The sequence below is a fragment of the Hippopotamus amphibius genome, chromosome 3 (genome assembly GCF_030028045.1).
Source record: "Hippopotamus amphibius kiboko isolate mHipAmp2 chromosome 3, mHipAmp2.hap2, whole genome shotgun sequence".
Lineage (NCBI taxonomy): Eukaryota > Metazoa > Chordata > Mammalia > Artiodactyla > Hippopotamidae > Hippopotamus > Hippopotamus amphibius.
The window spans coordinates 114,967,292-114,995,115 of record NC_080188.1 but is presented as its reverse complement, the minus strand read 5'-3'; the positions used below and the strand labels follow the sequence as shown (position 1 = coordinate 114,995,115).

The window sequence follows — 27,824 nt, the reverse complement described above, 5'->3', positions numbered from 1 at the left end:
TAGCCACAAATACAACCACACACACACACACACACACACACACACACACACACCCCTCCCCTTCCATTGATTAGGGCAGCATCTTCCCATGGAAAACACACCGATAAGAACAGGGAGAGAGAACCAACTAGAATCAAAAATTACAGGGTCACCTGTGGCCAAATCCTGTAGTCCAAACTAAGAAATTTATGCTCTAAAGTCTCAAAATGCCCTATGGGATTAACAGAAAAGCCCCATCACGACCTTCCCAACTTGGAAAGCCCAAGAAACAGAGAATCATAATATTTTGCTCAGTGCATAAAATCAGGCAAAGAAAGACAAATGCTGTATGATATGACCCATATATGGCATCTAAAAAATAATACAATTGAATGTACATGCAAAACAGAAACAGACTTACAGATATAGAAACAAATGCAGTTACCAAAGGGGAGAGGGAAAGGAGGAGGGACAAATTAAGAGTATGCGACTAACAGATACAAATTGCTATGTATAAAGGAGATAAGTAACAAGGATATGCTGTATAGCACAGGGAATTGTAGCCATCATCTTGTGATAATCTATAATGGAGTCTAATCTGCAGAAATGCTGAATCACTCTTCTGTATGACTGAAACCAAAATAATATTGTAAATCAACTATACATCAGTCAAAACTAAAGAAGCAGAATCACGGAGTTACAGTGCCAGTCCCAAATCTAATTTAGCTCTGGATTAGTGCAGGGGGATGGAAACTGGTCTGATATTCTACACATTAAAAATTAGCAAGATAGGGCTTCCTAGGGGGCGCAGTGGTTGAGAATAAGCCTGCCAATGCAAGGGACATGGGTTCGATCCCTTCTCCAGGAAGATCCCACATGCCAGGGAGCAACTAAGCCCATGAGCCACAACTACTGAGCCCATGTGCTGCAACTACTGAAGCCCACGCGCCTAGAGCCTCTGCTCTGCAACAAGAGAAGCCAAGACAATGAGGAGCCCATGCACCACAATAAAGAGTAGCCCCCACTCACCACAACTGAAAAGAAAGCCCGCCACAGCAAAAAAGACCCAACACAGCCAATAAAATAAATAAATTTATTTTTTTTGTTTTTTTTATTTTTTTAAGTTCTTTATTGGAATATAATTGCTTTACACTCTTGTACCAGCTTATGAGGTACACCAAAGTGAATCAGCTGTACACACACCCACATATCCCCTCCTTCCCGCGACTCCCCCACACCATCCCCATCCCGGCCCTCTAAGGCATCACCCATCATCGAGTTGATCTCCCTTTGTTATACAGCAACTTCCCACTAGCTATCTATTTTACAATTGGTACCATATATATGTCTATACTACTCTCTCACTTCATCCCAGCTTCCCCTTCACCCCCTCCCCCCCCAATCTCGTGTCCTCCAGTCCATTCTCTGCATCTGCATCCTTATTCTTCTCTTGTCACTGGGTTCATCAGTATCTTTTTTTTTTTTTTTTTTTTTAGATTCTGTATAAATGAGTTAGCATACAATATTTGTTTTTCTCTTTCTGGCTAACTTCACTCTGCATGACAGACTCCAGGTCTATCCACCTCATTACATATAGCTCCATTTCATTCCTTTTTATAGATGAGTAATATTCCATTGTATATATGTGCCACATCTTCTTTATCCATTCATCTGTTGATGGGCATTTAGGTTGCTTCCATGTCCTGGCTATTGTAAATAGTGTTGCCATGAACATTTTCGTACATGTTTCTTTTTGGATGATGGTTTTCTCTGGGTATATGCCCAGGAGTGGGATTACTGGATCATATGGTAGTTCTGTTTTCAGTTTTTCAAGGAGCCTCCAAACTGTTTTCCATAGTGGCTGTACCAACTTACATTCCCACCAACAGTGCAAGAGAGTTCCCTTTTCTCCACACCTTCTCCAACACTTATTGTTTCTAGATTTTGTGATGATGGCCATTTTGACTGGTGTGAGGTGATACCTCATTGTGGCTTTGACTTGCATTTCTCTGATGATTAGTGATGTGGAGCATCTTTTCCTGTGTTTGTTGGCCACCTGTATGTCTTCTTTGGAGAAATGTCTATTTAGGTCTTCTGCCCATTTGTGGATTGGGTTATTTGCTTTTTTGGTATTAAGCTGCATGAGCTGCTTGCATATTTTAGAGATTAATTCTTTGTCCGTTGCTTCATTGGCAAGTATTTTCTCCCATTCTGAGGGTTGTCTTCTTGTCTTGCTTATGGTTTCCTTCGCTGTGCAAAAGCTTTTAAGTTTCATGAGGTCCCATTTGTTTATTCTTGATTTTATTTCCATTATTCTAGGCAGTGGGTCAAAAAGGATGTTGCTTTGATGTATGTCATAGAGTGTTCTGCCTATGTTTTCCTCTAGAAGTTTTATAGTGTCTGACTTTACATTTAGGTCTTTAATCCATTTGGAGTTTATTTTTGTGTATGGTGTTAGGAAGTGTTCTAATTTCATTTTTTTTACATGTGGCTGTCCAGTTTTCCCAGCACCACTTATTGAAGAGGCTGTCTTTTTTCCAATGTATATTTTTGCCTCCTTTGTCAAAGATAAGCTGCCCATATGTGCTTGGGCTTACCTCTGGTTAACTATTTTGCTCCATTGATCTTCCTTTCTATTTTTGTGCCAGTACCATACTGTCTGGATCACTGTGGCCTTGTAGTATAGTTTGAAGTCAGGAAGCCTAATTCTACCAACTTCATCTTTCCTTCCCAAGATTGCTTGGGCTATTTGGGATCTTTCTTGTTTCCATACAATCGTAAGATTTCTTGTTCTAGTTCTGTGAAAAATGCTGTTGGTAATTTGATATGGATTGTGTTGAATCTGTAAATTGCTTTGGGTAGTACAGTCATTTTCACAATGTTGAGTCTTCCAATCGAAGAACATGGTATATCTCTCCATCTGTTCGCATCGTCTTTAATTTCTTTCATCAGTGTCTTATAGTTTTCTGCACACAGGTCTTTTGCCTCCTTAGGCAGGTTTATTCCTAGGTATTTCATTCTTTTTGTTGCAATGGTGAATGGGAGAGTTTCCTTAATTTCTATTTCTGCTTTTTCATTGTTAGTGTATAGGAATGCAAGAGATTCTTATACAATGCATTACTTTTGTATCCTGCTGCTTTACTGAATTCATCAATTAGTGCTAGCAGTTTTCTAGTAGAGTCTTTAGGGTTTTCTATGTATAATATCATGTCATCTGCAAAGAGTGACAGTTTTACTTCTTCTTTTCCAATTTGCATTGCTTTTATTTCTTTTTCTTCTCTGATTGCTGTGGCTAAAACTTCCAAAACTATGTTGAATAATAATGGTGAGAGTGGGCACCCTTGTCTTGTTCCTGTTCTTAGAGGGAATGCTTTCAGTTTTTGACCATTTAGAATGATGTTGGTTTTTGGTTTCTCATATATGGCTTTTATTATGTTGAGGTAATTTCCTACTATGCCCATTTTCTGGAGAGTTTTATCATAAATGGATGTTGAATTTTGTCAAAAGCTTCTTCCGCATCTCTTGAGATTATCATATGGTTTTTATCCTTCAAGTTGTTGATATGATGTATCACATTGATTGACTGGCATATATTGAAGAATCCTTGCATCCCAGGAATAAACTCCACATGATCATGGTGTATGATTTTTTTAATGTGCTGTTGGATTCTGTTAGCTAGTATTTTGTTGAGGATTTTTGCATCTATATTCATCAGTGATATTGGTCTGTAATGTTCTTTTTTTGTGACATCTTTGCCTGGTTTTGGTATAAGAGTGATGGTGGCCTCGTAGAATGAGTTTGGGAGTGTTCCTCCTTCTGCAATATTTTGGAAGAGTTTGAGAAGGATAGGTGTTAACTCTTCTTGAAATGTTTGCTAGAATTTGCCTGTGAATCCATCTGGCCCTGGGCTTTTGTGTGTTGGGAGATTTTTAATCACTGCCTCAATTTCCGTTCTTGTGATTGATCTGTTCATGGTTTCTATTTCTTTCTGTTTCAGTCTTGGAAGATTGTATTTTTCTAAGAATTTATCCATTTCTCTCAGGTTATCCAATTTATTGGCATACAGTTGCTTGTAGTAGTCTCTCATGATCTTTTGTATTTCTGCAGTGTCAGTTGTTACTTCTCTTTTTTCATTTCTAATTCTGTTGATTTGCATCTTATCCCTTTTTTTCCTGATGAGTCTGGATAATGGTTTATCAATTTTGTTTATCTTCTCAAAGAACCAGCTTTTAATTTCATTCATCTTTGCTATTGTTTCCTTCCTTTCTTTTTCATTTATTTCTGCTCTGATCTTTATGATTTCTTTCCTTCTGCTCACTTTGGGGTTTCTTTGTTCTTCTTTCTCTAATTGTTTCAAGTGTAAGTTTAGGTTGTTTATTCGAAATTTTCTTGTTTCTTGAGGTAGGACTGTATTGTTATAAACTTCCCTCTTAGAACTACTTTTGCTGCATTGTGTTTTTATTGTCATTTGTTTCTAGATATGTTTTTATTTCTCTAATGTTTTCTTGGTTGTTTAATAGCGTATTGTTTAGTCTCCATGTGTTTGTATTTTTTGCAGTTTTTTCCTGTAATTGATATCCAGTGTCATGACGTTGTGATCAGAGAAGATGCTTGATATGATTTCAGTTTTCTTGATTTTACCGAGGCTTGATATGTGACCCAAGATGTGATCTATCCTGGAAAATGTTCCGTGTGCACTTAAGAAGAAAGTGTATACTGTCGTTTTTGGATGGAATGTCCTATAAATATCAATTAAGTTGAGATGGTCTAATGTGTCATTTAAAGCTTGTGTGTCCTTAGTTATTTTCTGTTTGGATGATCTGTCCATTGATGTAAGTGGGGTGTTCAAGTCTCCGACTATTATTGTGTTACTGCTGATTTCCCCATTTATGGCTGTTAGCATTTGCCTTATGTATTGAGGGGCTCTTATGTTGGGTGCATAGATATTTACAATTGTGATATGTTCTTCTTGGGTTTCTCCCTTAATCATTATGTAGTGTCCTTCCTTGTCTCTTGTAATAGTCTTTACTTTAAAGTCTAATTTGTCTGATGAGTATTGCTACTCCAGCTTTCTTTTGACTTCCATTTGCATGGAATATCTTTTTCCATCCCTTTACTGTCAGTCTATATGTATCCCTTGGTCTGAAATGGGTTTCTTGTAGGCAGCATATAGAAGGGTCTTGTCTTTGTATCCATTCAGCCAGTCTGTGTCTTTTGGTTGGAGCATTTAATCCATTTACATTTAAAGTGATTGTTGACATGTGTGTTCCAATTAGCATGTTCTTAATTGTTTTGGGTTTCTTTTTGTAGGTCTTCTCCTTCTCTTGTGTTTCCTACTTAGAAAAGTTCCTTTAGCAATTGCTGGAAGGCTGCTTTGGTGGTGCTGAGTTCTTTTACCTTTGCTTGTCTGTAAAGCTTTTGATTTCTCCATCAAATCTGAATGAGATTCTTACTGGGTAGCATATTCTTGGCTGTAGGTTTTTCTCTTTCAGCACTTTCGTATATCCTGTCATTCTCTTCTGACCTGCAGAGTTCCTGCAGAAAGATCAGCTGTTATCCTTATGGGTTTTCCCTTACATGTTATTTGTTGCTTTTCTCTTGTTGCTTTTAATATTTTTTCTTGTGTTTAATTTTCGTTAGTTTGATTATTATGTTCCTTGGTGTATTTCTCCTTGGGTTTATTCTGTATGGGACTCTCTGTGCTTCTTGGGCTTGATTAATTATTTCCTTTCCCATGTTGGGGAAGTTTTCCACTATAACCTCTTCAAATGTTTTCTCATACCCTTTCTTTTTTTTTTTCTTCTTCTTCTGGTATGCCTATGATTTGAACATTGATGCACTTAATGTTGTCACCAAGGCCTCTGAGACTGTCTTCCATTCTTTTTATTCTTTTTTCTCTTTCCTGCTCTGTGGCAGTTATTTCCCTCATTCTATTTTCCAACTCACTTATTCGTTCTTCTGCCTCAGTTATTTGGTTTTTTATACCATCTAGAGTATTTTTAATTTTGGTTATTTTGTTGTCCATTACTGTTTGTTTGCTCTTTAGTTCTTCTGAGTCCTTATTAATTATTTCTTGTATTTTCTGTATTTTGTTATCAAAATTTTGGATCATCTTTACTGTCATTTCTCTGAATACTTTTTCAGGCAATTTTCCTATTTCCTCTTCATTTGTTTGGTCTTGTGGGTTTTTTTCCAGCTCCTTTGCCTGCATGGTGTTCCGTTGTTTTCTCATTTTGTCTAATTTATAAGATCTTCTGTCTCCTTTGCCTATGCTGCCTAGTAGTAATTCCTCTTGTTTCTGCACTCTGCCCCCTGTGGTGTGGTTTGTCCAGTGTCTTGAGTAGGCTTCCTGGTGGGGGTTCTGGTGTCTGCTTTCTGATGTGTGGCTCTGTGTCTTTCCTCTCTGATGAGCAGGGCCATGTCAGGTGGTGTGTTTTAGGGTATGTGTGAGGTTAATATGGCTTTAGGTAGTCTGTGTGCTTATGGGTGGTTTTGTGTTCCTGTCTGGTTTGTAGTTTGGTCAGGTGTCCAGCACTGGCAGTTGCAGACAGCCAGATGAAGCCAAGTATTAGACTCTGATACAAGGTTCTGTGAGAGTTCTCTGCAGTTAATCTTTCCAGTGTCTGAGGATTCCCTAGTAGTCTAGCGTCCTGGATTCAGTTCTCCCTCTCCAGAGCCTCCTACTTGACTTCTGATGGAGTAGTCCAGACTTTAGAAGTTGTTTTTCCCAGCAATAAAGGGGTTTAAAGAAGACTGTTCAAGCCCCAGACTAATGGCAGAATGCTGAGTCAAACAAATACTAAGTCAAAGAAGCACATACATGTATAAGACACCCAAATACTGAATCCGATAGAACATAGGGCACTAGAAAGACCTGACAGAAGAACTCCAGTATGCCTTCAGACAATCAAAGAGACCAACAGAAATTCAAAACCAAACCAAACCAAAAGAAAACAAAACCCACAAACACAAATCCAGGGAGATTTTGAAAGCTAGGATCAAATATAATAGAGAGCAAGAGTACCACCAGACAGCCTGAAGATTCTCAGAATGAAATCAGACAATTATACTTAGAACTAAGAGAAAGACAAAAACCTAATAATTAAACCAAAGCAGTGTGTCATCTGGAGAATAAAGCAAGCAAACAGAGCCGATCGATAATATTGCTTATAAGTATATTAAGATAAACTAAAAAAGGATAGAAGACAGGGCAACAAAAGAGCATAGTGTGACTGGAAATATGAAAAGAAAAAGAAATAAATAGAAATGTATAAAAGATAGAGATGAAAAGAAGGTAGGAGAAATACAGTCAGCGCTACAAAAATTTAGCTAGAAATAGAAATATATGAAAAGGCTAAAAATAAAAATAGAATAAAAAATTGAATAGAAAAATATGGTATAAAACTTATAGATCCCTTAGGACTAAGATCATAATAAATAAAATAAAATAAAATAAAATAATAAAATAAAATAAAAAAACAACAGCTAGAACTGACCCCAGAATGAACCAGATCAATAGAATTAATACTAATATTTCTGTTTCCTTGGGGTCTTGGCTGTAAGTGTCCTTCTACCTGCCTTGGGTTTTCTGTATTACTCTGTGACCAGCAGAGCTTCTTTTATTGTTTGTTTGTAAGCGCTGGTGTGTGGGGAGAGAGAGGGTACAATAGTGCCTCCGTCCCCTGGGAGTGAGTGAGCAGTGGCACCCTGCCTGGGTCATGGTGGGTGGGGTGGCTCAGGCCTAGAGAGTGACTCCAACCATGGCTCATCCCCCCTGCTATGACTCCGCTGGGGCGCCCTGCCTGGGTCACGGTGGCTCAGTCAGCCGAAGCAGTGCCTGTTGCAGAGGGACACCGGCAGCTCAGTTGTAAACAGAATGTCTCCAGAGCTGGGCCACACTGTGGGCTTTTGGCTCTCTGCTGCAGGCACTCTAGGCCAGCCCTGCCTGGAGGCCTTTGTTATCCCTAAGTGCATTAGCCATGCCCACAGGGGTCCTTCCTTTGTCCATCACAGGCACCAAGAGAGAGGCTACACCTGCAGCTCCTCCCCCCTGCTTGTGAGTCAGCAGTATCGAGCCACTGCCATGGCTGCCCAGCTTTCCAAGGTGGGCATTCTCCACTGTGGGTTTCTTCCTTCCTGTACTCTCAGTCTGTCTCCCCACTGCCAACAATGTTTCTCACCCTGAACCAGTTCTTCACTTCCCACACTCCCACTCCCAGACCCTCTGTTCAGCTGTGAGTTGACATCTCAGTCTGGACACACTGAGCCGTGGTGCAGACCCTCCATGTGTTTCTCACTCTTTCCCATCCGCCACAGCTCAGCCGCTTCACCCTCTTTGAACAATCCTAAATGCCTCCCATCTGACCCAAGGAAATTCCCCATTGGAGAAGGCGTTTCCCCGTCAGATAAGGGATTTTTCCCCGAATTTGGCAATCTCCCCTCTGTTTCAGATACCCCCACCCTAAGGTGTGGGACCCACCCCTTTCCTTTCTTCTCCTCCTCTTTCTCCTTTTATTTTTCCCTCTGTCCTACCCAGTTATGTAGTGATCTTTGCAGTCCTTTCTGGTGTCCAAAGTTGTTTGCTGGTGTTCAGCTGGTTCTCTGTGAGAATTATTGCATCTTTTGGTGTATTCCTGATGCATCTGTGGAGGGGGATGCATTCCATGTCCTTCTACTTCGCCTCCATCTTTCTTCCCCCCTTATTTTATCCTTCATGATGCAATTATAAATGAGATTGTTTTCTTAACTGCACTTTCTGATAGTTTGTTGATAGTATATAGACACATGACATTTCTGTGTATTAATTTGTATCCTGCAACTTTATTGAATTCATTTATTAGTTCTAGTTATTTGGTAATGTCTTGAATTTTCTATACATAGTATGTCACCTGCAAACAGTGACAGTTTAATTTCTTCCTTTCTAATTTGGATTCCTTTTATTTATTTTTGTCTGCTGCCTCTAGGACTTCCAATACTATGTTGAATAAAAATGGCAAGAAGGAACATCCTTGTCTTGTTCCTCATCTTGGAGGGAATGCTTTTTCATGGTTAAGATGCTGGCTGTAGGCTTGTCATATATATAGCCTTTATCATATTGAGATATATTCCCTCTATACCCACTTTGTTAATTCCATACTATTTATAATAGGGGGAAAGTATTTGGTAGCAATCTTCCTTCCTCCTTCCCCTGCATCTTCACAGAAGTGGTTGTGCATAATTGACCTCTCCCTAAAGGAAGCTTAGCCTTTACCAGCCATGACCACCAGAGGTCACAAAAGCGCTTGTTATAGTCACTGAAACATCAGAATGCAGTCTAGGGCATTGCAAATTCCACAAAAAAACGAACCCACACAGACTACATTTAATTAAGGTGCTTCCTCAAAGCGGAATTGCAACTCCTCATAGTAGACCCATTGTCAACCTCACTCCCCTGTCCTCCACCCCTGCCAATACAGATGGACACAGTGAATTACTACACAGATAGTTAAAACAGGGTTTTCATACATGAAACCAGCCTGAGATTCCTCCCATCTTCCGTGCCCCTTGTTTTCCTTAAATTTCTATCATTAGAGCAAACGGTGGGTGCGGGACTCACACACACACACACACACACACACACCCCTTCCTTGGTTGCCCAATTTATTGTTAAACGAGAAAAAGTCATCTTTGTTTAAAATAATTTTCCTCCACTTTTCATTACTCAATTATTATGTGTTGAATGGAGAAAGCTTAGAAAACAGAAAAACAAATTAAACAAATAAAAAAATCAATCACTAATCATTCTACCATGCAGAGATAAACACTATCACACACTGGGATGGTTGATATTATGATGTTGTGTAGTCTTTTCACATCAGCAAAGACATTCATGCACAGCCAAGTGAAGAAATCAGACTTCAGTATTTATCGTCAGGTCAGTATTTATCTTCAACAAGAAGTTTAGTGACTTTTGGAATCTCGTCATGGGCTTCCCTGATGGTGTAGTGCTTAAGAATCCGCCTGCCAATATAGGGGACATAGGTTCGAGCCCTGGTCCGGGAAGATCCCACATGGCTCAGAGCAACTAAGCCCACGCGCCACAACTACTGAAGCCCGTGTGCCTAGAGCCGATGCTCTGCAACAAGAGAAGGCACTGCAATAAGAAGCCCGTGCACTGCAGTGAAGAGTAGCCCCCGCTCTCCGCAACTACAGAAAGCCCGAACACGGCAATGAAGATCCAACGCAGCCAATATAAAAAAAATAAAATAAATATAATTAAATTAAAAAAAGAATCTCATCATATAGACTCACCAGTGTTTATCTATGCATTGCTCTATTGTTGGATATACAGATCGTTTCCATTTTTTCCGTATTACAAACATCATGATATGTCATGAGAGAGCACTTATTCACCGCTCCCTGAGGGTTCCTTCCATGACAGTGACAGTCCTGACCTCTTTCAGGAGTACAGTGACTTACCTAACAGCTGTGACGGGTGTGAGGACCTGGGCCTGTGTGGTCCACGCCTCTTTCTCCTGGGAGCCAGATTGTTACCAGAGGGCAGGTGCTGGCTCTGAGATGCCAGGAGGAGGCCTGTGATGGGGCAGTGAAGTCTGTCCACTTCTGGGTTCAGTGTTAGGAAGTGTGTTGAGGCTGCATATCTGCGGTTTATTCTCTAATTGTCCCAGTGGACATTTAGATTCTTATATATGTGTCCTCTTATGATGTCTCCCTTTATATGAATTTCAGAATTGGGAGTGTTTTTGTGTCAAAGTTGAGTATATCTTAGGTCTTTTGATACAAATTTTCATAATCTCTAGAAAGTTTGCTACAATATTGACTCCAATAAGCAGAGTTTAGAGTTTGATTGTCTTAAAAATTTTTCTCCTAGAGGTCTATAACTTCAGTGTGTGTATATATATATATATATATATATATACATATATATATGCACACACGTAGGCTAGGCTGAGATTATAGATCTAATAATCTAAAATATAATATGTATTCTTTATGGGTTACAGTTACAGATCTATATCTACATTTAACATATAAAACATATTATATGTTAAATTTATATTAATATGAAATACACATTGCTTATATTAATATATTCAATATATATAAATTATATAAAATATATTTGAAATGTGATTTACCTAGAACAAATATTGGAAATGGAAGGGGAGAGTTGTGATATATCCATAACATCATTTACCTAGTTCTGAACCATCTGGGAGTTTCATAAGAAATAATTTTGGTCACTTTACGTATGGATGAATATGTGTGTACATATACGTATGTTTACACTAGGTGATTTGAAAAGGAGTAATTGGCATAAGAAATAAAAATAGGAGTTTTAAAGCTACATCATTTCCTTCATAGGATAAAAGTGTGTTGGTTAATTAATCAAAAACATCAGAATGCCCTTCCATAATATCAGTCAGACACCCCCTTTTCCCATCACCCTAGGATTAAATGATGACTGGCCGTCACTGTCTTGAGAAGCTGGACTTCTGTCATGGGTCACAGATGTTGAAACTCCAGGGAAGTTTGCATCATTTATTTTGCAGTGTGGTTTCCATATTTTAACCAGGAATATGGTAGCACCATAAATAGCCACTTTTTGGCATAGATTTGAAATGCTGTGAAAAAATCTTCCAGCCGCCCTTTGGAGACGTTTGGTAGAAGCTCAAGCCTCCTCCTCCTTAGTACTGTGTGAAGTTGGCTGTGATGTGCTCGTGGTTGAAGGGTATGTAGTCAGCAGCTCCTGGAAACAAGCAGAGAACAACGTGAAGTGACCGCGGAGCCCATAAGCACGCCCCTCTCCCACGGGATCAGCCCATTAAATCCGGTAGAGGAGCAAAATCACTCCGTTAAAGGGAGTGGAGCATGGAATTGAGATTTGAGGGTCCTTGTTTCCAGGCTCTCAGTTGCCATGTGGAGCACATCTTTGGCCAAGCCCCTTAGATTGTGCCAGCCTCCTTCTCTCATATACACAATTGTACCACTAGTATTCTGGCTGAAGAGTTATTTTCAGGGTTAGAATAATGACTGCCAAATGCCTAATACAGTAGCTGACACATAAGAAGTGTGAAAGAAAGTTGTTACTATTGAAATGGCTTATGTAAGCCAAATTTGGAGCATCCGAGGCAGGAGCTCATGTTCATTTTGGAAGATTTTGTAAGAAGTAAGGAAGGGCAATGGGTTGAGGATTCTTGTCTTTCCGGGCAGGAAACACAGATGATGACATAATCGATGATTAACCTGGGAGTAGCCAGGTGGCAGAAAGCATGACAATTCCAGGCCCAAATCTTTTTGGATTTCAGAGGATTTTCTTTCCCCCGATTTAAGTTCCCAGGGCAAGTCTTGACATGAAAGTGGTAGGAGAATGAATAACAGTAGTGATTAGAATTTTTGAACAAATACAGTGGAAGAGGCATTGAACTTACTCATTTCAACCCTGTTATTTCTAATCCTCACAATAACCTAAGAAATGGTTATCGCCATTTCCATATTATAGCTGTGGGCACCGTGGCTCAGAGAAGATTTGTTATTTGCCTAGTGTAGCTAGAAAATAAGAGAAGGGGCCTTGGGACTACCCTGTCGGTCCAGTGGTTAGGACTTGGTGCTTTCACTGCTGGGGCCTGGGTTCAATTTCTGGTCAGGGAACTCAAATCCTGAAAGCTGTGGAGGATGACCAAAACAAAGAGAGAGAGAGAGAGAGCATGAGAGACAATGGGATATGGGCTTCTCACCTAGGCTTATGTGACTCTAAGATCTTTCTTATACGCTTTGCTGCAATTCCACAAATTCTGACTGGCCAGATTTTGTTAAATCCATGGTAGGCTCTAGGGAAAACATCTCTCTCATTGTAATTTTGGGTAGTGAAACATCTTGACAAAGCCCCAGTCTTGAGTCTGCTGCGACTATATTGGCTTCACATCTCTGCACAGTGACAGTGAACATCAGGGTGACTGGGTAACATCACCCTTAGACAAAACCATAGACCAGTGCTCTTTACATTGGAGGATATTTTAGTATTTGTGCAAACATTTTAAGATTGTTAAGGTTTTGCTGACGTCTGAGTTTTATTTTTTCTACTTTCCCCACACAAACATTCTTCTTTTTGGCAATTTTAATAACACTGCAACAAAAGAAGGCAAAGAATGGATTTTGAGGGAAGCTGTGGTCTTGATTATTTGCTCTGTCACATACTACGTGTGTGCCTTGGGCAGGTCTCTGTTTTGTTTGTGAGACCTCACTTTCTTCTCTGTAGAAAGGGAGTCACTAATACCTACAGCGTTAATGTGAGCATGAAATAAGATACCACTACTACAATAAGAGCTGTTATCTTATCCCTCTCATTTATTTTCCACTGCCTTGTGAATTCACTGTTCCTTCCTTTTACACATACATGTTTAATTTTTTAACCCCAAAGTGGCCATCTTAGATCACACACTTTTGTTTTTAAGTCTTTCTCACACCTGCTTTTCCGTTCTTTAGCTTTTATTGCTTTAGTTCAATCCACTTTTCTGGTTCACTGACTATTTTCCCACTGGCTCAAAGTGGAGTTAGGATTCTTGATTTTTTTTAAACGTGAGGGACAATGGATGTTTTATGATTCATTTCCAGAAAATGGAGTAAAGTTTGTTCACGTGACCAAAGACTCACGCCAAAAAAAGTCCAGAAAAGTAACAGACAAAGGCTTGGGCCCAAAAGTAACAGAACAAAAGGAGGCATGTGGTCTTGGAGGAAGTCTAAACCCTCCATTCAAATAGCAACAAAGTACTTATTTTAACCTCATTGGTATGCGACCTTTGGGAAAGCCTGTGAACCTGGTAGCACTCAGCCAATGAGGAACCAGGGGAGGGATTTGTGAACTAGGGGATAAAATGCTTGCTGTAGTTGTCCTGGGTGTGCCTTTCCAGCAGACACCCGCTCTTGCAAGACCGATACTAAAGTCTGGCTTTGCTGTGCTCTGAGCTTCCATGTCCTTTCTTTGGTAATCGCACAAGTGGGCTTATTTCTCACAAAAAGCTATTTTAGATAGCCACGCATCTGCTCTATCTATCTATCATCTATCTATCTGTCCATCTATCATCTATCTATCTATCATCTATCATCTATCTATCTATCCTCTATCTACCTATCATCACTGTCTATTCATAATATATCTGAGTATGTATATACACATGTAACCGCTATATATACAATTATTGTATATATACATGCAGTCTTACAATTATTTATCAATTAAATAAATGAAAGAATTGAAGGTGGAAATGAAAGAATTAGCCTTCAAATGATGGAGAAAATGCCCACATTCCTTTTCTTCTCTCACCTTCGTTTAAAGGTGTTTTCCCACTCAGGAGCTGCCAATATGTCTTGTCATTAACATTTTCAGCGAGATTGTTAATAGAAGAGATCATAAGTCCCCAGGACGTCATTGTGGTTTCAAATCTGTAAGAATAATGTCATATGTGATTAATCCCTCGCTTTAGGTCAGGCAATAAGAAGTTAAGATGAAGGGACAAAGACCTTCTAAATGCTATAAGGGTCATAAAATATCATGCTTCAAAGAGAAAATGCACGACTAATGAACGTAAAGTTACTTCACTTGGAATTGAATAAAAATAAAATGAACTGATTTTTAAAAAGCCTATCAATAAGCAGATTTAAAAAATGTAAATGTCCAACAATGAGCAAAAAATGAGGTGAGTGATGGAACGAATATCCAAGGTTGACTCTTTTGCAGTAATGAAAATCATATTTTTCAATACTTTTCTGTGACATGGAAAAATGCGTAGGTAATGTTAAGTGAAAATGTGGGATGCACATTGTATGGGAAATATCTATCGTATGTGTGTTATTGATCACAACTATTTGTAATACACATGGAGAAAATACGTATAAAATTATAAAAAATATCAACAGATTATATTATGGATGGACGATAGATGCTTTTTCTTGTTTATGCTTTCCTCCCTCAAAGTTTCTACTATGTATATTTATTACATTTATAGTTAGAAGAAGAAAAAGCAGGCAAAATTAAAGCTGAGCTTAGAGAAGAAATAAAGTATATTCAGAAGGTTGTTGAAAAATTAAGTATTCTCGAAATGCAATCTTTATTCTGGCCTGTTCTGCAGAAGTTAGGGAAGTTATGGAGCTGGTCTGTGGGCAGCAGATACATGTACTTATCCTAACTCTGAGGAATGGATCCCATGTCACTCAACTGTCAATTCCTTGGCCTCTGTCAGTCTTTCTCCTGGACGTCTCTGCAGAATTTGGATCGTGCCATCGTTCCTTTGAAAGTGCCATTTTTTCCTTTCCGTGACCTGGCATCTTCCCCTTCCTCCTCCTATAGCTTAGTCTTCTCCATATTTCTCTACTGTTCCCTTTTTTTGCAAACTATAAACATTCCCCAAAATTTAATGTTCTCCTTTGTGTTTTATTTCTATATTCTTCCCTTTCCCAACTGGGAAGTGGAAAACACATGGGCTTTAGAATCAGCCAAATCTGGGTTCAGATCTCCACTCTAGTAGATACACATTATGTGATCTTCAAAATATTACTTCGCCATTTTGAGCCTTAGGGATTCTATCTGTAAAATGGGAATAATTATATTTATCTCATGGTTTTATTGGAAGCATTGTATCTGCCACCTACTACACTGTCCCTAACTTCAGTCATCACCTCTATCAATGACTATCCAATGCCTTTTGCTTGTCCTGACCTCTTTTTCTAGGACTTCCTTTATACCTCCAAAAGCTTCCTAACATTTCTGCTTTGAATGCCAGCAATTAAACATGTCTAAATAAATTGGGTTTTTCTCAGAAGGAGATTCTTTCTTCCTGACACCCCTATCAACAGTTTTGAAGCTTCTTTCTCTTGACCCCCACATCCAGTCACTCATGGGCCCTGGGGCGTCTTCTTTGGTATGAGTGCATTTCTCCTAGATGAAGTCCTTATCACTTTTTGCTTCCTTTCTACATTCACGCCCTAGCTTTCCTCCTTGTCACTCAGTCCCCAACCCAGTTAACATTGTACAACATGATTTTTCTTCTTTTTTTAATTTTATTTATTTATTTATTATTTTTTGGGGGGTATACCAAGTTCAATCATCTGTTTTTATACACATATCCCTGTAACATGATTTTTCTTACTCAAAAACTTGCAATGCTTCTCTGCAACGTGAAGTCGGGTTTCCTTAGCCTGGAATGTCAGGCTTTCTACAATATCACTGAATGTGTCTTTCCAGACATCATTCATTTAATTCAGTCCTGTATTCTCTTCTCTAGTCAAGCTGGTCTACTCATTGACCCTAAATTCCTCCCTCAGTCCTGTCTTGAATGCTTCATCCTCCCCATCCCCTCTTCCTTGAATACCATCCTTGTATGTCTTCCTGTATGGTACCTCTTCTTTGAATGTGGTCCAAAGCCATGAGCTTTCCTTGACTCTTCTAACCCACACTGTGCTCTCTTCCCTTTGAATTCCTGTTTTGAAAATTCCATCATGTATTGACTTGAATGATTTAACTTTTATGAGAGCCTTGCTTAGTTACTTGATTGCAGGCTCCTCAAGGGGTTATTAAATAAAGATCTGTTGCATTATCAGAAGGGAAAAAAGCAAGAAAATGAGGGAAGGAGAGGGAGAGAATGGGAATTCAGGTTGGGCTTGGCAGGGATGGTGAATGTCCCTTGTACCACTCACTTGAATGTGGGGTTTTTGCGCTGCGCTTCCTTTAGGACAACAAGTAGCACTGATCCTCTTCTCACACTGACATTGATGGTCTCATTGAAGAGCAGCTCCACGCCCCTGAGCTGGTTATTTATGGTGTATATGACGGTGATATTGGATGTTGAGGTGGGAACAGGGCTAGGATAGTTGGATGGAGTTGGTTGCACCTCATGATCTGGGAAGAGAAAAGAGGCCAAATTTGTTAAAGATTATAGGGTTTGTAGTATAGGTACAAAATCTCTGTTATTGGCAGCTCACCCCAGAACACATTTCAAGCAATGACAATGGTTTTGTGTTCTTTGTGGATTGTTCCGAGGCACTGCTGGGGTCTTTGAAGCTCTCATTTCCATCCTAGAGAATTGTTTGTAGCTGAAGAACTGACAGCTAGCTTAATAACGAACGTTGATTTTGTTAAAAGGATTTGTAAGTTGAAGGGAGGATTGTGAGCCCTAAGTCATGTAGTTTACAAGGTACTCACTGTTCGCTTGGGGTTTTCTGTTAACCTGAAGAATCCAGAAACAAAGGTAGTAAGTTTCAGACCATTTGACAAAATACCTGGGCAACTAGTGTAGAATCCTAGGAAGGACTCTGTGGCCACATTGCTCAAGTTAAGAAATCTTTGGGAAGCACCCTAAGGAATTAGGTGAATGTGGCTGTGTTTGGTATGATTATGGTGAGATTGCTTAATTGTGGTCTCTGTAGATTCTGTGTTGAGATAGACAAGGAGCTTACTAATTTCTGCTTATCTCAGGAAATCCATGCAACATAAGATGAATCATACTTTATGTTAGAATTTGATTAGAAAGAAGAGTTGGAGGAATCTATACTAAAGACTCTGGGGTGATAATTTTTTTTTGCAGGACTCTACTTTCTAGATGTATAGATCTGCAATGTTTGAATTTTAAGTATCTCTATTGTATTTGTAAATGGATAATATAAAGATATTTCAAATAAAAAGTGCCAGATTTCCACCCCATCTCTGTGGTGTGCTGTGAGCACATTTTTATATGTCCAAGTCTTGGGTGAAATGTCAACTCTGTTCTTCTCCTAAGCTTCCCAAATTCAATGATTGGTCATACTGTCTTTGCTTTTGCACTGTATGTGGCCTCTATTTCTCCTGAATACTTATTTCATTCTTCCAAATATTGTAGTTTTTGTCTACATACCATCTCTTGACTTTGTAAAGAGCAGATATGATAAGATATTGCATAATGTTTCTTGCATTTGTCAAATGAATGAATGAAGACGTATGTTATTTGATTGTTAAGACCATGGACCTTCTCTCTTTACCAGCATTCAACAAAATGATTTACCTATAGTAGGTGCTCAATAAATGTGTGTTGAATGAAGTGGGTGTGGGTGCAGAATTCTCAGGGCAGGACAGCATGGCTACATACTAGCACACAACTCTTGGAGGCTGGCCCTGCCTACATGGAAGTCATGGCTATAACAAGCCATTTAAAATTGGTCCCCATATCATTCCTGGCATAAGTTGCCTCTTCATAGGGAGAGACAGATGTTAAAAGTTCTTACCAGGGGTACAGGACACATGAGGCACATCTAGGTATGTCTTGCCTTTCAGGGAAGGGAGAATTTGGGCAATAGACATGGGGTTGTGGAATATCCCCTTCTTAATGTCATCCAGTACAGTATCCATTGTCTGCTGGCAGTTCCACTCCTTGTTAGGTTGCTCAGGTGTCACAGAGAGAGCCTGGGACCGGGGGTGGGGAGGTGGAGAGGGAGAGAAAGAGAGAGAGGGGGAGAGAGAGAGACATTAAGCATAGCTGAGAGTTGGCCTTTATTAGCCTCATAAGGGATAGATTTGATCACTAATCTTTGTGACCAACCAGAGTCCGAAACCAAAGCTGCATGAGGTTCGGGGCAACGTCTGTCTTATTCACAGCTGTGTACCCACAGCTTAGTTCGGTGTCTGTCGCATAGCAGTCACACAATAAATTATCTGAGCCACACTCCAATTCAGGGAGTGCTATTAGGACTGCTTTGTTTACTAACAGTTCTTGGATGTAGAAGGAGGATGAGAGCTGGCAAAGCAAGCTCCTGGGGGAGATTTAGTCTAGGACAACCTGGCCATGATCAAAAGGTAGTAGACTTCTTTTGTTTTTTTGTTGTTCTGCACATCCTTTGGTGGACTCTTCCCACATTCTTTGGTCATGTCAGGACTGTTAGCTAGAGGCTCCACAACCCTGGCCACAGGGCTGGACTCATGGGCTGAGCTAACTGAGGAGTGCTGTCCTCTTGGTGATAGTGATTGGGGCAGGGAGGCACATGCACTAATCCGTGTCCTTCCCTGATATAAACACACTGGGAGAGAGATTTTCTTTCCCCCCAGTCATTGAGGTGCTAGGGACCATTTTTCTCAGCCACTTTGAAGAAACCATACAGCAGGAGAGAAGGAGAAAAACCAGGGCTGTGAGATATGAAAGAGTTATCCCTGATATCATGATTTGAGCCTTTTATCCTGGTGAATCCTGAAGTCACCTAATCGAGCCCTGAATCCCCCAGTTTACGTAAAATAGTAAATCTCCATTTTTTTTCTTAAGCAAAAATTATTTGCGTTTCTGTTATTTGCAGAATGAGTCATGATAAATACACCATGCAAGTCATTCTACTTTGCTGAGTTTTCTATCTCATGGGTAAAATAGAAATTGTAGTCCTTGCCTACCTTTGGGGCGGTCATAGGAGGTTCAGATGGGATGCTATACAAAAGCATTTTGTAGTGTGTTATGTGGAAGCTGTCATTACCACTTTTAGGGTTGTGCTGAGTGCAGCCACCAGAGAGTGTTAATGGAGTGGCGTTGCTTATGACTGTTTCATTTGAGGCTTCAAATGGGAAATGGGAGAAGGGAGGGGGAGCCTGAAGTGGCTGTGAGCTAGAGGCAGCAATGTGAGCAACTAGGCCGTTTTGACAGGCTCCTGTGAACCTGCTTGACCGTGACAATGGCTCTTCCCAGAGGTCACTTTACAGGGCAATTTGGTTAAGGGACAACCGTTCGGTTTTCCCAGCAACTATATCTTGTCCACTTGCTATAGTTACCTCCCAAATCCTACCGAGCGAATTGTATTGCCTTGGGATAAAATATTACCAACACCAACTCTTTAGAAAGGAGTAATGCATTAACTGTTGGAAGTCAGTGTCAGAGGAACCTTGACAGTGTTTGAGTATTGATGGAAGAAAGAGGAGGACATGCCCCATGAGTGCCTCTGGGAAGCAATGTGGGTAGCCTAGACCACTTGAAGGGCACTGACAGCTGGCAGAGGGTGGCTGAAGGCTGCAAAGGAAGGTAAATATCAGGTCTCTTCTGCTGGGAGAGACCACAAACAATTATTAAAAGCCATATTGTGCCTTTGGCTTTTTTCTTATACCTTTGCTATTATTGGGAAAATGAAATTCCAGGATATTCAATATTTGCCTAAGATGGTGGCCAATCTGGGATTCAAACCTAAGTTGTTACAGCCTTAGAAACCCTTTGCTTTTTGACACCAGAACATTTTAGATTAGAAAACTTTATGTAATTTCAGACTTCAAATTGCCTGGGTAATAAACTCCGGCATATCTGGGTTTGGGAGAGGTTATGTATCCTAACTGACAAGAAATCCATGTGGCCTTCAATATCTGGATATGGGTGAGGTCCTGCCTTTTTCCAAGAAAACACTTTATTTCCCAGGTACAGCTTATCATGGTGTACCCTGCAGGTGGTGAAATCCCAAACAGAATTCACAAACCAAAGTAGCAAAAGCAAACACTTCTCTATCTGGTTCTAAAGTGAGCAAGCTTAGTTTACGTGAGTCATGAATAAAACTTGCCTTAGATTTCTTCAAGACTTGCTTTGTTCCCCCACAAAGCTTTCTAGACCTGAGCCCTGAGAAAGTTGTTGTATGATTCAGCTGTAAAAACAAACGGTGTTATGTTCTCTGGCAAAATTTTATTGACCACCGTATGATGTATAAACTGACTTTATTTTCATTAGTCGGCTCTGTGGCACATTGGCGTGGGGATTTTGTATTTCCTCTTACGTTTAACATGAACTAGTTTCTAGTCTATTTATGCCCTTTGCTCATTTTTAACCTTAGTTTTTAAAAATATTTTAAAAATTGAGATGTAATTGACACGTTATATTTGTTTTGTTTGGCACACGAGCTTAGTTGCTCCACGGCATGTGGGATCTTCCTGGAGCAGGGATCGAACTCATGTCCTCCGCATTGGCAGGCAGACTCCCAACCACTGCGCCACCTAGGAAGCCCGACACGTTATATTTGTTTCAGGTGTAAAAACAAATGATTAGATATTTGTATATATTGTCAGATGATAACAGTAAGTCTAGTTGACATCCATCACTACACATATTTTCACATTTTTTATATTATGATAACTTGTAAGACTTACTCTCTTAGTAACTTTCAAATATATAATATGCAATTAACTATAGTCACCATGCTGTATATTATCTTGCTAATTTTTAATGTGTAGAATATCAGACCAGTTTCCATCCTCCTGCACTAGTCCAGAGCTAAATTAGATTTGGGGCTGGCACTGTAACTCCGTGATTCTGCTTCTTTAGTTTTGGCTGATGTATAGTTGATTTACAATATTATTTTGGTTTCAGTCATACAGAAGAGTGATTCAGCATTTCTGCAGATTAGACTCCATTATAGATTATCACAAGATGATGGCTACAATTCCCTGTGCTATACAGCATATCCTTGTTACTTATCTCCTTTATACATAGTAGTATGTTAGTCACATACCCTTAATTTGTCCCTCCTCCTTTCCCTCTCCCCTTTGGTAACTGCATTTGTTTCTATATCTATAAGTCTGTTTCTGTTTTGCATGTACATTCAATTGTATTATTTTTTAGATGCCATATATGGGTCATATCATACAGCATTTGTCTTTCTTTGCCTGATTTCATGCACTGAGCAAAATACTATGATTCTCTGTTTCTTGGGCTTTCCAAGTTGGGAAGGTCATGATGGGGCTTTTCTATTAATCCCATAGGGCATTTTGAGGCTTTAGAGCATAAATTTCTTAGTTTGGACTACAGGATTTGGCCACAGGTGACCCTGTAATTTTTGATTCTAGTTGGTTCTCTCTCCCTGTTCTTATCGGTGTGTTTTCCATGGGAAGATGCTGCCCTAATCAATGGAAGGGGAGGGGTGTGTGTGTGTGTGTGTGTGTGTGTGGTTGTATTTGTGGCTATATCGAGCAGCATCTTATAGAATCCAAGCCTGAGTCTCTATACTAGGGAAGCATAGGACTGAGTATAGACTTATAGGCTTGATGACCAGGCACATCTGGCGCTGCTGTATATTAGGGATCTTTGTGAGGCTGAATTGAGACTGAGCAAGTAAAAGAGCTTGACGAAGATTAGAAGTCCAGGCAGCTTTGGGTTATTTTCATTAATCATTTTGAATACAATCCTGCCTCTTTTTTTGGATCACGATAAAGGGCTGATGAAAAACACTTGATTGCAAGATGGAATCAGAAGATTCACTACTTTTGAGGACCTCCTTGAATATCCTTATTTTCTTATACACCAAACTTTCAATTGTCTATAATTATTATGAACAAACTGATTGTTATTCCTAATAAACCAATACACATCTTGGATTTCTTCCTTTCTTTTTTTCCCATGGAAAGAAAACAAGTTCATGCACATTTGACTTTATACTTTACCTGTGAGGTAGGGAGGAATAAACCCTTACCTGCATTTCCCCAGTAGAGACACTGAGGCACAGGTGCCATAAGGAACCTACCTCGAGTCACAGCAGCGGGTCCTCCCCAGGGACACTACCAGAAGTCTGGTCTCTCGGTCCTACAATCCAGGCTTAGGAGCATGGACCCAGCGAAAGGCATCCGTGACGCATTTACCTGCATGGCAAGGCCAGTGCTGTAGATGTCTCCGATGATGCCATCGTCTTGGATCCTCGTGCTGATATTCTCCACAATATTCTTCAGCACCTGACTGAACAGGGCTCTGTAACCTTCCTCTGAACCTATGGGGATCTTGTTGTACATACAGGTCAGAGCCAAGGTCGCCATTGCTCCTGTGTCTGTGAATCACAGCAGAGGATAAGACCACCACCACCACCACCACCATATGAACAACTAACATTTCCTGTGTGCTTACTGCAGTCCAGGTTCTTCATCTCCTTTACCCTCCAGGACAATCTGTGAAATAGGACCTATAATTGTCTCCATGTAAGGGATGAGGAAATGGAGGCTCAGAGAGGTTAGGAAAATGCCCAAAGCTGCACAGCTAGTAAGTAGCAGCACGAGGACCTGGATGCAGATCTGTGTGACTCCACAGCTCATGCTCTGAATGAAAGTCAACTAGCTGCAATTTCAATCCCACGTCCCAGTGTTTATCTTTCAAAATGTCAGCAGTTCATGAAGGCCCAGCCATCACCACCTCCTCAATGAAAGTTTCCCTGTCATCCCACACAACAGGTGTAGTCTCTTTTCTGGATTCCTTTCGCATTTTCTGTTTGTACCTGTTTTGCAATCTTGGCACTCTCTGCTGTTACTGTGCCCTGTGAATTCTTGGATGGGGAGGCAGCATGGGGATTTCCATCCTCCGTACTGACCCAGCACAGGGGCTTTTTTACCTTACTTCATTCTTATTATGTGTGAACTAAATGGGCAACCTCTGGCATGATGAGACCAGAACAAATCAAAGACTTGCCAGATGGCATTTTTTTTGGTTAATTTTTTCCTCCCCACCCTAATCTCCACCCGAAAGTTGCATCACCTCATTAAGGATGACAGTGTTGGCAAAGAAGTCCCAACTTCCTGAACTGGCAGAGATGCCCCAGCAGTGCATGAGGTCCCAGATGGGAAACAGAGGCCAGTCTGTGTTTGACCCATGGGGCGGGTACTTTAGTAAATATCTACCTGCATGTTGTTCTGATGGAGGCTGAAATGAGAGAGGTTGCTGACGTGGCATGTATAAGGGGTGAAAACCTGAGATGATGCTGTTGCTTAGAGAGTGGCAGAGGAGAAGAGGTGACCACAAATGAGGGATTTAACAGGGGCCCCCACAGAGGGCATCATACAGAGGAGGGATTGTTATGTGCAGAAGAAGGAAATGGTGTGGTAGGGGATAGAGCTTCCATTCACGAGCAGCCATGTGCTTGCCGGATCCAGGAATAATTCCAGTGCATCCTTGAAGGGGGGCATCATGGATTTAGGGTTCAGAGAGTTTAATAGAAAGAGAATATCTGGATGTTGTAAGGAGAAGCATGGAGAAGAACAGAGCGTGGAAGCGTCAGCAGCGATTCAAGAGGAGGTGTAGGCTGGGGCTGAGTCCAGACGCTGATTTAATAATTAAATCATTTGTCTGGGAACAACTCCTGACTTGGATGACATAGTTATTGTTCCCAATGGAGACTCTGCAACTGCCAGACGTGTCAAGTGTTGTCCTGGTTTCTGTGTTTTCTGTTCTCTCTTTCATCGATACCTTAATTCACAGGTCCAACCAATATTTGCCAGGGATCTCTCATCTACTGACATTTCCATGGTCCTCAGCTCCTCCTCCATGGAAAGCTCCCCTCTCCCACTTTCCCTTCCAGCGCTACCCTTCAGTGCCCTTGATGTCCCCAGCTCAGGGCAGCGGGTGAAAGCGGTGACCTACTCACCCATGTTGAAGGGAGAGGAATTGGCCAGCAGGGTCTTGGCAAAGCGGGCTGCTATGGGTAAGGTCGTCTCTGGGTTGTCCTGGCACAGCGCCAAGATCGCCACACTGGGCCCATAGAAGGATGAAGCATGGGCATCGAGGCCTTGGAAGAGGATAGATGGACTTCATAAGACTAATGTTCACCATCAGGTAGACATTTCTGAAAAAGGAAAAACTAAAGCTTTTAAGTAGACATTGCTAGAAAACATGTCTGAAAAGAAAGGTACCATATCGGCAAGAGAAAACTTCCACATGTCTCAGAAGAAGAATGTCATCTGGCATGAGAACAGAATAAAAGGGATGCTGCTGTCTTCAATGATAGCCTAGAACTGTGCCCTTGGCATAGTGGTCTTTCTAGTTCATTGGACTGGAAGTGGAGATCTCATTTGTGGGATTATCAGAGGTACTTTGTGTCTCTTCCCTAAACTTCCACTCTCCCGTCCTTTTGCCTGAGATTTAAAATTCTCAGGAAGGATCATTTGCCTCCCTTCCCCCTCCCTTCTGATGAGGTCTTACTGGAAGGTGCCCAGTTCTCCATTTGTGTCTGTAGGCTGGATACTTTGTTGCCAGGGTCTCGGCAGGAGGAAGTGAGGGCCATGGTGGTGAGGGCGAGCTGACCAATGGTCAGGTCTGTAGAAGAGAGAGCAGCATAGGTAAACACAAGCGTTCTCAGGGGAGAGAGCCCCGGGGGGCCAGGCTGAGCTCTCCACTTCTTTCCAGATGCTTTTGATGTTTTAATAATGTGATGAGGTAGCTTTCTGGTCTTTCTTAAGGAAAGAAGGATAGAAAAACACGGAAGGAATATTTCATCTAGTGGCCTCTATGTGACTTGACAACCCCATCGGGAATTCTTGGAATCTGTTTAGAAAAGCAGCAAGAATACCCATACAAATTCATATATAAAAAATGTTTAGTTACAAGATAATGTTAACTTTACTCAAGTTTATCTAATGTGAACCTCAAGGCAACTCCTGTGAGGTAGGCAGAACAGAGATTTTATTATTGTTGTTGCTGCTGTTATTATTGCTGTTAGTTATTGTTATGAGAATTAGGTGCATTTTGCAAGTGACCAACGTGAGGTTGTTGGGGATCTGTGACTGGTTCAAGGTCACAGAGTTAATAAGTGGCAGAGCCAGACCTGGAAGCCGGCTCTTTTTCCATTTAATCTAGAGCTCTTGCTGCTTTACTGCCCTCCTGTGTGACTGCCCTGACTTCACACATACGTCCTCCCAGGTATGCAGGGAAAGGGGTCTAGGTGATCCAGGTGCTGTCACAGGTAGCACTGGGGTGGGGGGACAGGGAGGTGGGGGTCTGGGGGTGGAGACTCAGGGAGCAGGCAGAGGGGTTCTGGCTTCTCACCGGCTGTGTCACTGGCCATGAGTTTGTAAGTCAGGAGCTTCTGGGCCTCCAAACTGTAGGCTCCGGCCAGGTTCATGGCAAGCAGGACACTGGGGTTTGGGAAGGTGGTGTTGTCCACGGAGCTCTCCATGAGCACTTGGATGTCATTAACCAAGGGCTGCTCTGCCGAGGGAACAGCTGCAAGGGGGCGATGCCATTTACTAAACCCCCCATCCTCACTCCCTCTTCCCAGAAACATATTTTCTGCATCTCTTAGGAGGAGACAGGATTAGCCTTGGTATGGTCATGGATGCCTCCTTTAGGGGTGATTATTCAAGAGAAGTGGAGAAAGCTTTGAGATTTTCTTTTGAGGCCAATTGGTCCCTGCATCGTCCCAAATAACCCTTACCTTTAAGAAAGTGATTTTTCACTTAGTGGTATCAAGCACTATGGCTCACTGACATTTTATGCCATTTCTAGCATCTTCCTAGAAATCACTGATTTCCTTGCATCCATTTTTTTTCTCACTCTTAAATGGAAAATATGAAAGATTTGGAATATGACCTATCCTCAGCAGGTACAAAACACTCTCACTAGTAGTGGTACCTGGTTAGACAGCCACTGAAGGTCTCTGTGGAACCATCATTCCTGCAATGGTATTTCAGTCTCTCTTAATGTAAAACGCATAGACTTGCCTCTCAAAGAACTTTTGCTATTAAGTCAGGAAAGGTGAACCACACACACTCATGTCCTGATTCACGCGTTTTGGAACTCCTATAGCGATCGCTATTTTCAGGCACTTTCTCATCAACAGGCGTCAGTGTCTGAGGTTTCTGCCTATCCCCAGAGTAACTGCTCCCCTGACCTCCTTGGAAAAAATGCTCTACTCACAGCATGAGCTTCGGGTCTGAGTGCTGGTCCCAGTCATTGCCCAGAGAAGGGACAGGAGCTGGACGGCAACCCCAGCCATCCCACTCTCTCCTGTTCTGGACGCGTCTCCCGTTCACAGGTCCCTGTGTTTGCATGGAGAGTATTCCTTTGCTTTCTCTTATATATGTTTTCTTTGTAAAAGTCTGCCCTCCTCCCCGTCCTCTAGCCACTCCTAATTACTTATGATGACCTCTCTCTCCCTGAGAGAACTAATTTCCATTTGCTTATCTAAGTTTACCTACTCTAGAACCTCCAAGGTGTCTGAACGTCACATCTAGGCAGCACAGTCATAAGAGTTGCTCTGGGCTTAGAATGTGGTGAAGGCAATGATGACCAAGTGTCCTTTCCTAAAATCCTGGGAGGCTGGCTAATGTGTGTGTATAAAGGAGACTTTCTCCCAAGCCTTTTCACATCCAGAGAACCTCTTGACTGTTTACTGGCAACCATTTCATTGAGGTTTGGGTGATTCCTAAGGCATCACCTAGCTTACAGTCTGCGGCACTTGCTTTACAATAAGTCCTTTTAGACTCTCAGGTGAGCATTGTCCAGGTGAGGTCTGGCTTTATGCAATGAATGAAGTTGACATGACCTGGGCTCCAGCCTAGGTTGTTTGAAGTTGTTTGATATTGGGGAAGCAATGGACCAGAAATCGTTTTTTTTTATTTCTCTTTCCTTATCCGCGGGTGAAAGCAGTTTCAAACACCCAGGGCTTTCACATATTATCTGTTAAGTAAGTAATTGGAAAACATGGGATCAACGTGTTGCAGAAATCAGTCCGTTGAGAAACCAAGCACCACACTCGGAGGGTTGGAGAACTCAGGTTTATTAAGCCGGCGGCCTCAGATGAGCTAACATTCCAAAGTTCTAGACGCCAAGCTCAGGGTGAGCTTTACTTTTATAGTGCACATGTTTACAGAGCACAGAAGTTTCCAAACAGAAACTTACAAGGGCAGGTGCAGAACATTCCATTTTTTAGCAAAAATCTTAAAGTTACATTGGATTGTCAGGTCATCCTGTTTTTCTGTTTTTCTCGGTGCAGCAAGCATATTTCACAAAAGCAAAACAAGCATGGTGTGGTTTTTAGCTGAGTGTAAGATTCTAACTTTCCTCTTCAATCTCCCCTCTTGATGCCCCTTAAATCTTATAAGGCATCAACTTCTTGAT

The 27,824-nt window shown here is 41.0% G+C and overlaps 2 protein-coding genes across 2 annotated transcripts in view; one reads left to right on the top strand and one right to left on the bottom strand.

Moving 5' to 3' along the window:
- The window catches only part of LOC130848040 (cobalamin binding intrinsic factor-like), an 83,945-nt gene that overhangs the window by 4,812 nt on the left and 51,309 nt on the right, over window positions 1-27,824 (top strand). The window lies entirely within an intron of this gene.
- Window positions 11,506-26,750, bottom strand: LOC130848041 (cobalamin binding intrinsic factor-like). Its single transcript, XM_057725845.1, has 9 exons — window positions 26,622-26,750; window positions 25,752-25,928; window positions 24,909-25,022; window positions 24,355-24,495; window positions 22,589-22,770; window positions 18,232-18,409; window positions 16,672-16,873; window positions 14,303-14,421; window positions 11,506-11,728 (listed from the first exon to the last, which is right to left on the bottom strand). The coding sequence occupies exons 1-9, from the start codon at window positions 26,698-26,700 to the stop codon at window positions 11,667-11,669; spliced, it is 1,254 nt and encodes a 417-aa protein (XP_057581828.1). The 5' UTR covers window positions 26,701-26,750; the 3' UTR covers window positions 11,506-11,666.